This window comes from Helicoverpa armigera, chromosome 18 (assembly GCF_030705265.1).
Source record: "Helicoverpa armigera isolate CAAS_96S chromosome 18, ASM3070526v1, whole genome shotgun sequence".
In the NCBI taxonomy this organism is placed as follows: domain Eukaryota; kingdom Metazoa; phylum Arthropoda; class Insecta; order Lepidoptera; family Noctuidae; genus Helicoverpa; species Helicoverpa armigera.
The window spans coordinates 8,966,377-8,982,377 of record NC_087137.1 but is presented as its reverse complement, the minus strand read 5'-3'; the positions used below and the strand labels follow the sequence as shown (position 1 = coordinate 8,982,377).

General features: G+C 37.2%; 1 protein-coding gene across 1 annotated transcript in view; it reads right to left on the bottom strand.

The window, feature by feature from the left end:
- LOC110382078 (chromosome transmission fidelity protein 18 homolog) overlaps window positions 1-16,001 on the bottom strand; it is a 37,592-nt gene that overhangs the window by 15,218 nt on the left and 6,373 nt on the right. The window contains exons 7-14 of the mRNA XM_064039180.1: window positions 15,582-15,741; window positions 13,789-13,981; window positions 12,991-13,139; window positions 11,735-11,966; window positions 11,169-11,324; window positions 10,193-10,337; window positions 9,479-9,570; window positions 8,951-9,112 (exon numbers count right to left, since the gene is read on the bottom strand). Coding sequence (XP_063895250.1) covers window positions 8,951-9,112; window positions 9,479-9,570; window positions 10,193-10,337; window positions 11,169-11,324; window positions 11,735-11,966; window positions 12,991-13,139; window positions 13,789-13,981; window positions 15,582-15,741 — 1,289 coding nt within the window. The remainder of the gene's footprint in view (window positions 1-8,950; window positions 9,113-9,478; window positions 9,571-10,192; window positions 10,338-11,168; window positions 11,325-11,734; window positions 11,967-12,990; window positions 13,140-13,788; window positions 13,982-15,581; window positions 15,742-16,001) is intronic.

Sequence of the window (16,001 nt, the reverse complement as noted above, 5' to 3'; positions counted from 1 at the left end):
GAATATGGCTAACTAAAGAAATCACAACTCAGTACGGCTACTAATAAATTACCCTCTATTAAAACCACCTCAAAATATTGACTCAACATTTAAACGAATTTCCCAAACTAAAATCACAATAACAAAAACTCATCAGCGACCAATTACACCGCGTCTCCCTAACAGGATCCGACTAACCCTTCCCTTAGAGGGGGCAAGCCGCCTTCCGATTGGCCGAGCCCCGGAAGGATGTAAACCTATAGTTTTTCTTCTTAAGAACTTCCCTCGGCCATTGTGCGCGTGATTTACGACGCGAACTGGTAGGGGGTTAGATTGATGATTGCCTGTATCCGGGCCACGGAGTAAGGATAGAGCGGAGATGCCATTTTGTACGTAGGTCAGGCCTTCTTCTAGGTCAAATACGTACAATGGACATGAATAAAACGAGGCGTTCGAATTCTTTGAGACATCAGTCAATGATATTAGGTATTACAAAAAATATCTGGTGCAAAGAAGGCATATAAGGGAGAAGACGGTAACGTTTCCCGCCAACCAGACACCCAGATTTTGGCTCGCTACTTTCTCAGGAGATTTTCCGTTACGTTTTTGTATAATTCAATCAACATTTTGAATATGTTTAGTTATTAGCTGCTTTTTTATTTTATTATATGTGTCGTTTCTTATTACATTTTTAATTTGTTTTTGTACTACCTATGCCAATCAAATCCCTTTTCTCTCATTTTTTTTTTCTTATGGCACCTTTTTTTAACGACGTCAAAAATCATCAAATGACCACGCTGTGGGTTAGCAGCGGTGAGGGAGTGTCAGACTCTTACTGACTAAAAACCGCACCTCTGCCAGTGATTTCATTCTCCAGTACCCCAGCTCTCTCAATCGCATCTTAGTTCAGTGGGAGCAATTTCCCCGCATATTCGTTTACTCCACGCATTATAGAGGCGCTCTTTCCTATTCAGAGTGTTATTGCTTTTATTACGAGCGAGCTGTACTTAATGGCTGACATCAGTTATCTTATGTGAGGAGATTTCTTTTGCGTTTCAGTTTTTGGAAATTGATTATGTTAGTGAAGATGGGGATGGTGGTTATTTTTGGGTGTTTAGCTAGGTGTTAATTATTATATAAGGAAAAGGAATAATTATGAATGAAAAAAGTTGTTTTTTTAGTAAACTGAGATAAAAAGTAGAAAGTACCTATAACGCATAATTTATCTTTTGAATGAGAGGTCCTGCGAAGCCTTTTTAGTATCTTAATTCTCTTAATATTTTTCCCAAATACATATATAAGGTATTTCAAATGGCTCAGCTTTCCATAATAGAGCAATCTAAACAGCATATGGGTACTAAGAACCTAACAAGAAAAGCCATCCAAACGAAACTACAGAACAACAGGCAATCTACACTCAAGTTCATTTAATTGGGCCAGCCATTAGTACAGTGTAACGCATCAAATGCCCTAATCGCGGAACATAAAATCCGCACAAAGCACTCAACGCTACCCGCTAACCATCCACTTTGGGTCGCGTGCGACTTAACTGCCGGTAAATTTATTACGTGGGCGTTACATTTTTGTGCAAGCCAGTGTAATGGGAAGGTCGGGCTTGCTCTAATAGATGCTAATAAACTGGCCGAATGGGGTTTTTGTGTTTTATCTTCTGGGCTGTTCCGATTTAGTAAGTGATGTTTGATTTAGTGGCAGTGCTGATAAATAGGTGGGGTTTATAAGACGATCTATAAAAGAAAGTGGTACAATTACTCAATATCTGGGTGTATTTTCTATTCTATCTAATCTTAAATGAAGTAGCGTTATAAACCGCCCCGCTTTGTTTAAGATTATATAACATTTTATATACCCAAATATTTATTTTGACCCGACATTTGACCACTAATTTATATTCCTATGTGAATGAAATAATACAGTATTAGGTATTTTGAGGTGGAAAATCATCAGACCCCCGCAGAGGGTCAGACTTTTTCTGACTAAACCTACCTTTGCTCCTTCTTGAGGCCTATTTATACCAGGCATTTACTAACTTTGGATATAGGTATCCTTAAACGACTCTTCCTGTAAACTGGAATCCAGTAACAAATACCCGCAGTAGTCAGTGCAGGCTAGCAGTTACAGCGATAGTTAGCAATTAGCGCGGGAGGATCAAAAGGCACTTAGCCGCCGCGGCGCCTAATGTTCCCACACCATGTAGTTATTGCTCACTTATGTACTGTTTGTGTGGTTTAACTGTTTTATGTTTCAGTACCTACCTAGGTATAGGTTCAGATATTGGAGATAATAATTAACTTACGGTGATAAAGAAGTAATTATAGTCTATGGATTAAATAATGCAGCGTTCCCTCTTGTATCTCAGGAAAGTGCCTTAACTATGTTCAACGATCCTCCAACTTTTTTTTGAGGTTAAAAAATCATCACATGTCCATCCTCTCTCGCTGTGGGGCAGACTTTTCCTGACTAAACCTACCTTCGTCCCTTTTGGATCCCTTTGAGAACCAGGCAACTTAAGATATATATCCTTAAATGACTCTTCCTGTAAACTGGAACTCAGTAACAAATACCCGCAGTAGTCAGTGAAGGCGAGCAGTTACAGCGATAGTTAGCAATTAGCGCGGGAGGATCAGAAGGCACTTAGCCGCCGCGGCGCCTCATGTTCCCACACCATGTAGTTATTGCTCAGTTATGTACTGTTTGTGTATTTAAACTGCTTTATTTTTGAGTATAGTTAGGAGTAGAGTATGGTTTTTTTTACCTGACGCCTGACTTCTAATTTATATTCCTATGTGACTTTAATGTAATAGAACAGTATTATTACATAATGCAGCGTTCCCTTCTTGTGTTTTGAGGAAAGTCCTTAACTATTTCAACCGATTCTGCAACATTTTAAGGTGAAAGTCATCAGATGACAGCTTCGGTTGCAGGTCAGACTTTTACTGAATAAAACCTACCTTCATTCCTTTTGGATTCCTTTAACCAACACTTTAGGTAGGTATCCTTAATTGACTCTTCCTGTAAACTGTAATCCAGTAACAAATACCCGCAGTAGTCAGTGAAGGCGAGCAGTTACAGCGATAGTTAGCAATTAGCGCGGGAGGATCAAAAGGCACTTAGCCGCCGCGGCGCCTAATGTTCCTGTACCATGTACTTATTGCTCACTTATGTACTGTTTGTGTGCGTAAACTGTTTTATTTTTGAGTAGTAATGGGAGCAGATACTGGAGTTATAGTAAATAGTGACTTTGTGGATAAGGTGTTACCAACAGAAAACTTTTTAAAGGGTTACCGTAACACATTTCCTATAATTTGTTTCACTGAAAATCAGTGAACTTTCAAGTTTTACCTTCATCACACTTCCTACTAATTTTATAAATACGAAAGTTTGTATGTTTACGATTAGGTATGCGTAGGTATGTTTGTAATATTATGTTTACGCCATAAACAGCTGAAGTATTTGATGTACTTTTTATCCCGTTGCGGGAAGTAGTTCCCTCAGGCAGCTAACACTAACATAAAGACCGCTGACAGGTTATTAGAACATTAATAAATAAATGATGAAACAAGAAGGAGAGTGACGCGACGAATAACCCGGCGGCATCGCAACGCCATTAGCGATAGGAAAACCGGAGAAAAATCATAATAATAATGCTCAACGCACAGTGACAACGTCAATATATATATATATATATATATATTTTAAATATATGTTTTTTTAAATGTGGTTTTTGATACTTGAAAAGTAATAGATAGCTTTCACAACAATATAGGTAACATAAAGGCTACTGTTGAGTCACATACTCAAAATTTTACTTAATTTTTATCCGAGTGCGGGAAATAGTTCCCTCAGGAAGCTAAAACTAACATAAAGACCGCTGACAGGTTATTAGAACATTAATAAATAAATGATGGAACAAGAAGGCGAGTGACGCAACGAATAACCCGGCGGCATCGCAACGCCATTAGCGGGAGGAAAACCGGAGAAAAATCATAATAATTATGCTGAGCGTACACTGACAACGTCAAAATACATATTTTTTGGAAAATATATGTTTCTTTTAAATATTGTTTAATGTGATTTTTGAAACTTGAAAAATTATAGAGCTTTCACAACAATATAGGTAACATAAATGCTACTGTTGAGTCACATACTCAAAATTTTACTTAATTTGTATCCGAGTGCGGGAAGTAGTTCCCTCAGGCAGCTAACACTAACATAAAAACCGCTGACAGGATATTAGAACATTAATAAATAAATGATGAAACAAGAAGGCGAGTGACGCGACGAATAACCCGGCGGCATCGCAACGCCATTAGCGAAAGGAAAACCGGAGAAAAATCATAATAATTATGTTGGACGTACACTGACAACGTCAAATATATAATATATATTTTTTTTAATATATGTTTTTTTTTAATATTTTTTAATGTAATTTTTGAAACTTGAAAAATAATAGATATTATAGCTTTCACAACAATAGGTAACATAAAGGCTACTGTTGAGCCACATACTCAAAATTTTACTTAATTTTTATCCGAGTGCGGGAAGTAGTTCCCCCAGGAAGCTAATACTAACATAAAGACCGCTGACAGGTTATTAGAACATTAATAAATAAATGATGAAACAAGAAGGCGAGTGACGCGACGAATAACCCGGCGGTATCGCAACGCCATTAGCGAGAGGAAAACCGGAGAAAAATCATAATAATTATGCTCAACGCACACTGACAAAGCCATAGTTTGTTATAATATTATTTTTTTAAATAACTTTATAAATTTTTGTCGTACTTAAAAATGTATTAAATGATTAGTACCTAAATAAATAAACGACAATAATGTGAATTAAAAATATTACATTTTAAAAGGGTTTTTAGGTCAATAAGACAGACGTATTATATTGCTGGCAAGTTTGTCATGCCACTTCTTTCCAGCAAAAACCTGTTTGACGTTCAAAAGATGCTGACTTTTAGAATGTATTTGTATATAGATCAAAATTGTTTCCAATTTCTATTATCAAGTGCTGAAGTTTTAATCCAATTCAATACAAAAAAATTATGCCGCTATCAATAAAATAGAAGATCGCAAAGAAAAACAACATTGTTATTACCGTATTTTCTCCTATATTTCACATTCAAATAACACCAGTCCTATAATTTTAGAAAACAGAAAAAAAACCTCATATTTTCCAAGTTTTTACTAAAATTTCTATCTTCACCCACTATACGTTTACGTTTTTCCTAAAATTACTATCTTTTTCACTGTACGTCGCTCCCAACCACCCCCACGATATTCTTAGCGAGTTTTTAATAGAGACAGCCGCAACCCTTTTATTGTGATTAGTTATTGTATTTACGAGGGGAGCCTGTCCGTCCGTCCGTCCCGAGATATTGACGGAACTCCGTACAGACTTTAATGGGAATTATTGTACGGCTAGTAAGTAGGCGAGTATTGGGTAATGAGTTGTAGTGGTTTGGCAGGCAGTTTAGCTTTTTTAGGGCTGATTTTTCAATCATCAGTTAACTTTTATCTGAGGAATTAAAAATGGCGGTTTGACATATTTTCCGCACAAAAACTGTCAAAACGTCAAACATGGAGTATGTTTCAGATAAAAGTTATCTGGCGATTGAAAAACCAGCCCTTAGTTGACAAGTGTCATTGAAGGAATAATATATTCAGTTAAGAGCCGATTTCTCAATCGCCAGATAACGTTTATCTGAAGAATATGTTTGACGTTTTGACAGCTTTTATATAGAAAATATGTCAAACCGCCATCTTTATTCCTCAGATAGAAGCTAACTGATGATTGAAAAATCAGCCCTTAAACATGTAAGTATAACACATGATAGGAATAGCCTTTCCATTTAGGGAGGCTAATTTGCGCCATTAAATTAGCTTTAAAAGGCCATAAAAATTAGAACCCCATTTTTTCGAAAACATTCACAAAAAATACAAACATCCGAATTGAGAACCTTCTCCGTTTCGGGAAATCGGTTATAAAGATTATATAGAGAGATATATTTATGAATACCTAATGTGAAAGTAACACAATCGCAAGTTTCATGGCCCCAACATTTAAAAAATGATAACTTTTCAGTTTTGACACTGAAGCCTTTAAGAAAATTTTTGATTTACGCTTCTTTTCTGACGGGCTTTTTAAATAATGGACGACTTATAATTAGGAAAAACAACTTTACTATCTTCGGAAAAGGGGTATTATTTTTGAAATATTTGTTAAAAGTTTTGACATTAACTTTGCGTCATATTTTTAATTTATATAAGTTTATGGTTCAAGATTTTCTTCTCCTGACGGTAATTTTTATTTGACTTTTGCTTGTTAAAAACGCTTTGCAAAATCTTGAATCAAGAAGATGGGTACTAAATAGGTATTTAGCTAAGTTGTAGTTTTTTTTTACGAATTAAGAACCACCTTGTTAGAATTTGTTTTATTATGTTTTTTTAAGTTTTTAATTTCTAATATAGTTGCTTTATTCTATATATTTTAATTGATTTTAAATATTATTTTTGCATGGCCAGTTATTGGTATTATGGTGGCTAATATCTAATTTTAAATGGCCAGTTACTACTAAAAAATACTACTTTTTCATTCTGTTAAAATATTACTACATAATTCTATGTTGTTTCATTTTTTACTCACTAATAACGATAAATGGATACTTGCTTTAACTAAAGTTGATACAAGAATATTAATTTCTTGACACATTTCGCCATGGCACTTAAATGAACAACTCGCTGTCCTTAAGTGGCCAGTTACTGGTGAGTTTACCCTACTTCTTTCGGGATCCGGATAAAATACATCCTTCAAAATTAGCCTTTTAAAATACAGATTTCACCCGATGATAATGATATCGATAGTATATTTAGATATCGAATAGTAATTCACAGCCACATTCTACATTGCATAACTTGACTGTGGGCAACATTAAAAGCTGCAAAGACGTGACAAATATTTAAGACTACTTATTTCATTTAATATTAAGTACTATAATTTCTGCCGTTACAATCTACGTTGCATACCGTGACAGTGGGCTACATATAACCGTGCGAGATGACGTGACAAGTGCAGAGCGGCGGATGGGTTAATTATTTCTTTTTGTGCGAGCCCTCGCTGCGAGATTGCTGTGATTACGTGACTTCGCGCTGCGAACGTGTTTAGACGGGAGTACGTAACGCAGATGAGACAGTTCTGGTATGATAGAAAGAGTAGCTTCTGTGAGGGTTCGTATTAAACTAGAGGTCTTTGTGATTTGGTTATTCTTATTTGAGATTGAGACTATCGCCCTTCCAAATAAAAGTAATTAGGTTTAAACAAAAAAATATATAGACGGTTAATCAAAGTTGCGAAAACTTCTTTAATCGGTTTCGATCATTTGCTGCGAAGATTCGAATTAAACCATGAGATTTACTCGCAAGAGTGGAACTCATTTATCTTTAGTGAAAGTTTATCTCATAAAATATCCGAAAGTCTCTCTGACCTACAGAAAATATACACTCTTTTATTTACCTATTTCTGGCATTCATTTTTCTAATCACTATTCTTAACGGAATCATTTTCGTTAGTTAGTTGAATTATTACCGACAGCCTATTCGCGTTTTCTTTCAACAAAAAAATTGGAAGCTTTTCAAACGAACACCACTTCTCCGCACCTACATAATCTTTGTCAAGTTGGTCTGAAGCGCTTTCACGCTCTCACAATACGCGATGCGGATTAAGCAAACACAGTTTTAATTAGTGAGAATCCAGAGTGCTACCATCTAGTCTCGCGCCTATTACTTGTGATAAACAATGTTTTATGTACCAAATACACTTGTTTCGAAGCTAGACTGTTTATTTTTAATTTTTAAGGGACATTTTAGATGAAAAACCTAAAATCTGTTGTTGTAAATTCCGGTCAAAATGACAATTGATAGGCGCTAATAAAAAAAAATAAAAAAAAATGTTTTTAACACATTAAATGGTCTCATGACTTACCGTGTCGGCTACGGCACTATTATCAGTTGGTTTGAAAATTGAAGACAGTAAATAAATACTACGTCTCTACGTATGTTTTGTGCAGACGCAAAAAGTTTTTCTGTACGAAGCAAACCTATATAAATTAAAACCCTGTCAAAATCTCACCTTACTCAACCATCCACTTTTAAAATTTCCCCATCTTTCCTCAAAAGCCCTCAAGCAAAGACCTAAAAAATCTTGCAATTTGCATCCCACTATCAAATCCGTAGCGTTGGCACACAGCACTAATATATTCCATCAGTCGAGTAAACTTGCGCTGGGCGTCTATTCACGAGGTAATGACTTCTTTCTGAACGAACCCTGTTAGACACGCCATTGTCACACAAAATGATATTTTGATTTCTTAATATGAATTTGTATGGCGTTTTTTTGTGAGGTTAGAAGTGTTTTTAAAATGTACGCTTGAAGGTGCAAGAACTGTTTATTTTTCTATATTTTATGACTGTCTTATAGTGCATTTGTACTCGACTCGATTACGACGGAAGCTGTGGAACTATTATTTTTTGCACACAATCACTAAGTAATCACATAGACATCTTACACATGAGTATATATTTGGTGGCTTTATTTTAGGTGTTTCGAAAAAAACACATCTTTTCGTTCATCAACGAACGATGTAATTGTTAGACTACTAACGTCTCATGCCCTATTCACAACTTAACGAATTCTATCAACCGTCAAGGCGCGTCGTTATGCTACAAGATTAGGTATACACTATTATATAGTATTTTGAAGTTGGCTGCTTGATCAGAAAATCCACACCTCTTTATATTTTAACTCTCCTATAGCGAGCCTGCTGGAAGATATTTCTTGAGAAGTAAGCAGTGCCTTTAAACTTGATTTTTCTCATTTTTGTCTTGTCTCATCAATTGTATACATACAACTGTCAAATAAATAAAATGTTACTATAACCAAAAGCACTTACTTGAGGTGTGTTTCTCTTAACAGCTTTAGGCTCCAACCGCTGCAGATGGTTGGGTAACCTCGCCTCCTTTTCCTTGTTGGTTGACGCCTCTTTACTGTCTATGGTTGACTTCTTTGAGGCTGGAGTGCTGGTGGTATTGCCTCTATTAGGCACTCTGCTTGCCTGCACAAAAATAAGAATGTATGAATGTTTGTGTGCGATTATCTAAGAACCGATCGTTGAACTGTGGGGTTATCTTTTGTAAATTTGATCTGAAGGTCAAATTTCATTTGCTGTTTTTCAGTCTACTTTGAATAAATGACTTTTGGTTTTGATTTTTTAACCGATTTTGATGCGGTTTTCAGACATAAGAGAAGGTTTAAGATATATTACTGAAGTTTCATTTTTAATTACCTAGGTTACAATTCTAAGAACTGTAATTGGATGACGCTACAGAACAAAAAAAATCACTATTCTCCTAAAAGTCAACGGTGCAAAAAAATTGTAATGGTAGAACTTAAAAAAATCTTTCATAAAAGTTCTAAATACCATCTCTTCGTTTCTTCTAATAATTTCAAGCTGTTGTTCGCGAGCAATTGCTTGTCTTATCGCCGGCGGTGGACGCATTTTCTCTTCCGAACCTGTAGATACAATATCAATGAACATGTTTTACAAAGAAAGGCAAAAAAATTATTACAAAATATTACATAGTGTTAATTCTTCTTTAGGAGTGAAAAAAAAAACATTCAAGTGGCTTTATCCGTTAATGAGCGACTGACGCAGACATACATAGCAGTCCAACTTAAAACTCCTTTTTTGCGCCCAGACCAAATTGCTTGTATGAACAAGACAACAATAAATTAATTATGAATAGGCTAGGTGAATCAAAAAAGTGAATAAGTTATCTTTTAGAGAGCCTAGAAATAAATCGACACGTATTCGTACACGATACTAACTATGTAAGTATGTAAGAAAATCTTGTAATCTTAATTTGACGTGGGTCAAATTAAGATTACAAGATTTTCTCGGCCTTCGATTAGAATAAAAATTTTCACACGCTCAGATTGCTGATGACAATACACGAAAAGCGTGTTTTTTAGATTATATATTATTTTTTTTCTAATAAAATAACAAAGGAGACACGATTTTGAATTAAGTGTTAGTTACGTTACTTGGTGGTACGATTTTTATCAATGTAACGTCATAAGCCTTCTGATAACGCTTTAACTTAGTAATTATTTATGATTATTGTACCATACTTACCAAAGAAAGCCACGCTATATATAGGCGGCTCTATGAGGAAGGCGTACACCCCGTCAGCTCCGCGCTGCTGCACGTACTGCAGCCCGTAGTCACACATAGCGCCTGCGCATGTACGTAGTGCGGAGCGTTCACTCTCACTGCAAAGCTGAAGGGAAAATAAATAATATGTTGATAGTAATTTCCAAACCTTCTCCGTGTGAGAGGACGCCTGTGCCCAGCAGTGGGACGATAAAAATAAAATTAAAAAAGCACTGTAATAGTAACAATTTCCAAACACAAATCCCCGCCATCCCGTTCCCGTACCCGGATAAATAGTAACCTATAGTCTTCCCCGATAAATGAACTATCTAATATTGTAAGATTTCTTTAAACGGCCCAGTAAGTTCCGAAAATTAGAGCGAGCGTATTTATTAAAACAGCACTGGGGTATAGCTTTTTAGAATCTTAGCAAAAGCTGACCCACTCTTAAGTACAAAAGATATTGTATTACTAACTGTTTAGCAAGAAAGATCAAAAATATCAGATACTAGCTTTTACCCGCAACTTCGTTCGCGTGGAATAGTGACTACCAGCAGATTTTTGATTTGACCAATAGATGGCGCTATATGTCCGGAATAATTTTATTATTATTTTTTTTTTGTAATAAGAACTATCCTATGTCCTTTCTCAAGTTTCAAACTATGTCTGTACCAAATTTCACACAAATCGGTTCAGTATTTTAGGCGTGAAGAAAAGACAGACAGACAGACAGACAGAGTTACTTTCGCATTTATAATATTAGTTTGGATTTACTGAAAAAAAAAATCGGGATAACTCTTTTATTCCGAAACACCTTTGTAATATTAAGTTTATTTAGGGTCAGTTTTACTATACATTTTAATTTTATAACCTGACTAAAACCAGCCTTTTAATTGCCGGCGATTTGGCTACTTACTGAAAATGGTTAGGCTATCGGTATAATTAGATAATTAACTACCTGCACATTATTACTCCTTAGTGAAGGCGCGAGTAGATGCGGCAACAGCGGAATGATATCTAGCTGCAAAGCAGAGCGGGAACCGCACACCCGCGCGGAACGTCCGCGCAACACGGATGTTATTACGCCTTCTAGCTCGGTTTTCTTGCGGTGCATCTGAGGTCAAAGAAATAAATGTCATGATTTATAAATATTTTTTTTCGTGGACGATCTGTCGATGGGTGACTATCGTGTTAAGATGGGTTCAATCGGCAGTTATTTGAGACCTTTTGCCAGTTTTTATAGGTCGGAATCCAGAAAGTCACACTAGCCTTACCTAGGGGTATCCGGTTGCTGAGGTCAGACAGGCAGTCGCTCCATGTGACACACTGGTACTCATCTAAATCCGATTAGACTGGAAGCCAACCCCAACTTGGTTGGGTTAGAAGGCTAGACTGATGATGTATCTTTGGAGCCACAAGATACAAGCTGCGCTTAGTTTGTGGCTCAACGCCAATGTTAGCTATGTAAGGTTACTTTTGTCAATAAACATTATTTTATTTATTTTTATCTTTTTTTTACTATACCTCTTGAGCCTGCCAGGGGAACTTGACCCTCTGCGGGTTCCTAGAAGCCAGCACCGCGTGGCACCTCGCTAAACACAGCAGTAACATGCCGTACAGCGAGTAGTTCTGCCTGCGAAGAGTCCAGGAGTTGATCACGTCATGGAGCAGGAGCCAGGAGAGAGTCTCCACGGCTATGAGTAGACGCCCGTCTACTCGAGCTGTTAGGTAGTTCTCGAATATTCCGTCTGCTAGTCTGCGGAAGAAAATAATATTTTTATTGTTTTATCTCATTTACTTATGAAGAGCTCATGGCAAAGAGGCCGCACGGATCGATAAATCATAAGCAACGCTCGGCGCGGTAGTTCCGTGGATGGATGACCATCTTGTCATAATCAGTTCCTCAGAGTTTCAAGGCACGATTAACTGGTGAGTCCCGGCTGTCATTTAAATACCTGTGGCAATCTTTACGAGTAGTTAGAAGCTAGAAATTCTGACAACCAGTCTTACCTAGGGTTGCTCGGGTAAAGGGGTTGAGGTCAGATAGGCAGTAGCTCCTTGTAAAACAATGGTATTTAGCTGCATGCATGCTGCTGACAGTATTGAATCGCACGGGTAATGGGGTTGGGGAACTAACATAGGCGTAAAACACTGGTACGCAGCTACAAAAGACCCCACCATTGTAGTGAAAAGGCTAGACGGTCGCTACAAACCTGTCATACTCGCCAGCAGCCTGCACAGCTGTGAGCACGGCATCGGGCTGCGTGTCGTTGGTGGTGAAGATACTCTGCAGTGCCTGCATCATGCTCTTGTTGCAATCCTTCGAGCCGATCGCTATGTTTTCCACATCCACCATGTTTATAATATTACTCTACATATAAATACATACCTTGTATATAGAGACACGATCATAAGGTTAAGCAACGCTTGATGCGGTCGCTACTTGGATGGGTGACCATAGACCAAGCATGATAAACTGGTGGGTCCCGGCTGTCTTTAGAACACCTTTGGCAGTCTTTACAAGTAGTCAGAAGCTAGAAAGTCCGACAATCAGTCTTACCTGGGGATTTTGAGTTACCCGGCTAACTGGTACTCAGAATCCAAAATGTCTGAAAATCAGTTTTACCAAGAGGTATCAGTCTGACAACCGATCTTACCTAAGGATTTTGGATTTTCCGTGTGGAATTGGTCTTATAAGCAGTTTCTCCTTATAAAACACTGGTACTCAGCTGCAACCGACTCCAACATAGTTGTGAAAAGGCTAGACAGATGCTACAAACCTGTCATACTCGCCCGCAGCCTGCACAGCTGTGAGCACGGCACCGGGCTGCGTGTCGTTGGTGGTGAAGATACTCTGCAGTGCTTGCAGCATGCTCTTGTTGCAATCCTTCGTGCCGATCGCTATGTTCTCCACGTCTGACATGTTTAACTGTAATAATCAAAATATAAAAGAAAATAAGGTCGTTTCTCCACCTTCTGGAGAGACGACCTTATAAAGATCGCTGGAAGACGCTGGATGCAGGTCGCCTTCAATAGGACAGGTATCAGTGGAGATCAAAGGGGGAGGCCTATGTTCAGCAGTGGACGTCCTAGGGCTGAAATAATGTGATGATGATGAAAAGAAAATAAACTTGAATTTCCTTTTTCATGACCTAAATATGAGATAAAAATGACGTTAAATATTGGTATTTTTTTAAGAGTTTGTAGAGGTATAGTATCGTATATTATATAGATATTCATGTTCCTATTTCAAATTAGTTGTTCGAAAGAGGTACCGCGGCCCTAGCACATAAGAAGGCCTACGACGGAACACGACGGCTTTTAGTCAGTAACAATCTGACACTCCCTCACCGCTGCTAACCCACAGCGGGAGGGGTCATTTGATGATTTTTTACGTCGTTAAAAAAAAAAGGCCTTTTGCTTCAAGGAAAATCTACAGTAAGTAGTATTTTATAATCTATTTTAACTGACTAGAATAGAAACTTTCAATAGAATAAAACATGATGTATCGGGCAGGTTTTAAACCACATTTACTTCTGTTATCAGGCCCAATAAAAACAATCAACCCCTATCCCTACCTGTGCATTAGCCCGTGCCTTGACAAAGCTGAGCAGCTGTATAGCACTCCTTACATCGCCCTGTGCCCGCGCCGCCAGCGCAGAGCATACGTGCGGGGCGGCTGACACTCCTTCACGCTTGCATACTTGTGACAGACGAGCTGACAGACGGGTTAAGGATACCCCGCCTACTTGTACTATTAGGGCTATTGGCCTGGGAGATTAAAAAAAAAGATTTGTTAAAACATGTTATTTTGTGCTAATAAATTCTGGAATATGTCTGTAAAAGGATAACAATATTGTGAGTGCGAATATCACCGCAAATTCAAACGCAAAGAAGATGGATCAAAATTGCCCCACGTCCTATAACAATGTGACGTATCTCAAAAAAAAGATAAAAATGTTTAAAAAAATATGGCATACTCTTTAATTCATTTTTTTTACACCTTCATACGAAAAAAATGCTTTAAAAATTGTTCAGGCGCTGTTATGAAAACATCGTTCATAGGACTATTTATGGACTATTTTATTAAATTATTTTTTGTTTTGATAGCGTATACCTCACAGATGGTCCCATAATCATCAGGTCAGGATCTGATGATGGAAACCCTGAGAAATCCAGGGCAACTTTTGAAAGTTGTAGGCATGCGCAGGATAAAAACTTGATTATAAGGTGTACGTCTTATAAAAATATGCAACAGTAAAGGTTTGGAGCTGACCTGATGATGGAGACGAAAGAAGGTCGAGGGAACTCGACAACCGAATATGTAAACTACCTCGTGTTTGGGCTCATATTATTTGTATTGAATAGACCTTTGCAACAGTGAAGTTTGAAGCTGACTTGATGATGGAGACCAGAGAAGGGCGAGGGAACTGGACAACTGAATATGTGAACTGCCTCGTGTTTGGGCTTTTATTATTCGTATTGATAAGAACTTTCCACTTATGCGGATAGTGACAACTGTGCTTGTCACTGCAAAGCCAAAAATAAAAATAAAAACTTTTTACGATAAAAAAACTTCCAAAAACACTGCAAAGCAAAAAAAAAATAGTCTTAGGAGCATCGGCTTCTGAGGTAGTTCAAATATTTTGCTGTCGAGTTCCCTCGACCTTCTCTGGTCTCCATCATCAGGTCAGCTCCAAACCTTTACTGTTGCATATTGTTATAAAACTTACACCTTATAGTCAAGTTTTTATCCTATCAACAGATCCAGACCTGATGATTATGGGACCACCTGTGAGGTATACCCTATCAAAACAAAAAATAATTTAATAAAATAGTCCATAAATAGTCCTATGAACGATGTTTTCATAACAGCGCCTGAACAATTTTTAAAGCATTTTTTCGTATGAAGGTGTAAAAAAATGAATTAGAGAGTATGCCATATTTTTTTAAACATTTTTATCTATTTTTTGAGATACGTCACATTGTTATCGGACGTGGGGCAGTTTTGTATAGATTGTGATCCGTCTTCTTTGCAAAATATTGGCACTGAACATAATTTTGTATTGTAAACTTCCACCACAATTTTTATGTGTTACCAAACAGAACTTGTCAAAAAGGAAAACATACTTCCCCCGACAAATAAAACCTAATAAAACAATAAATAATTATATAAACTTTTACCTTCTTACAACATTTCCTAAATTCATTTTTAAATAAAAAATGCTATGCTTGTTTCACTCAAAAGTTCTTGTCTTCTTCCCAGGAAAACAAATAGTACATTGGTAAAAGGCGTTTTGGGTATCTTGTTTCGATAAATGCTGTTTCATCAGCCTAATTTGAATAAACGTTTTTAAGTTTGGAGTCTCACCTCAAAGGCCTCAGAGCTGTAGCATACAAATCATTACATATAGCTATGACGGGCCTCTTGAGCGGCTGCTGCTTAGCTTTCTTCTTCCCCTCAGCAGCAGTGGCGGTGCACCAGCGGACTAGTAGCTCTACTGTTGGGAGGGGGGCACCGTCTATCTCGTCTGGAGTTTTATGGAAAACTTGGATATAAAATGTTCAAGAGTTTTTTAGTTTCGAGTTCCATATTAAGTTCCACATTTTTTAGGGAAAATTAAACGCATAGGGTAAAGGCGGGATAGATGCCCCACTTTTTGAAATATGCTTACAATTTAATAAATATTGGTTCTACATTAATAACACCTATGAATGTAACTAGTTTAATCCTTTATGTTTATTTGTGATTTGTCTTTTTGGACCTATATACTACACGTTTTGCAGATTT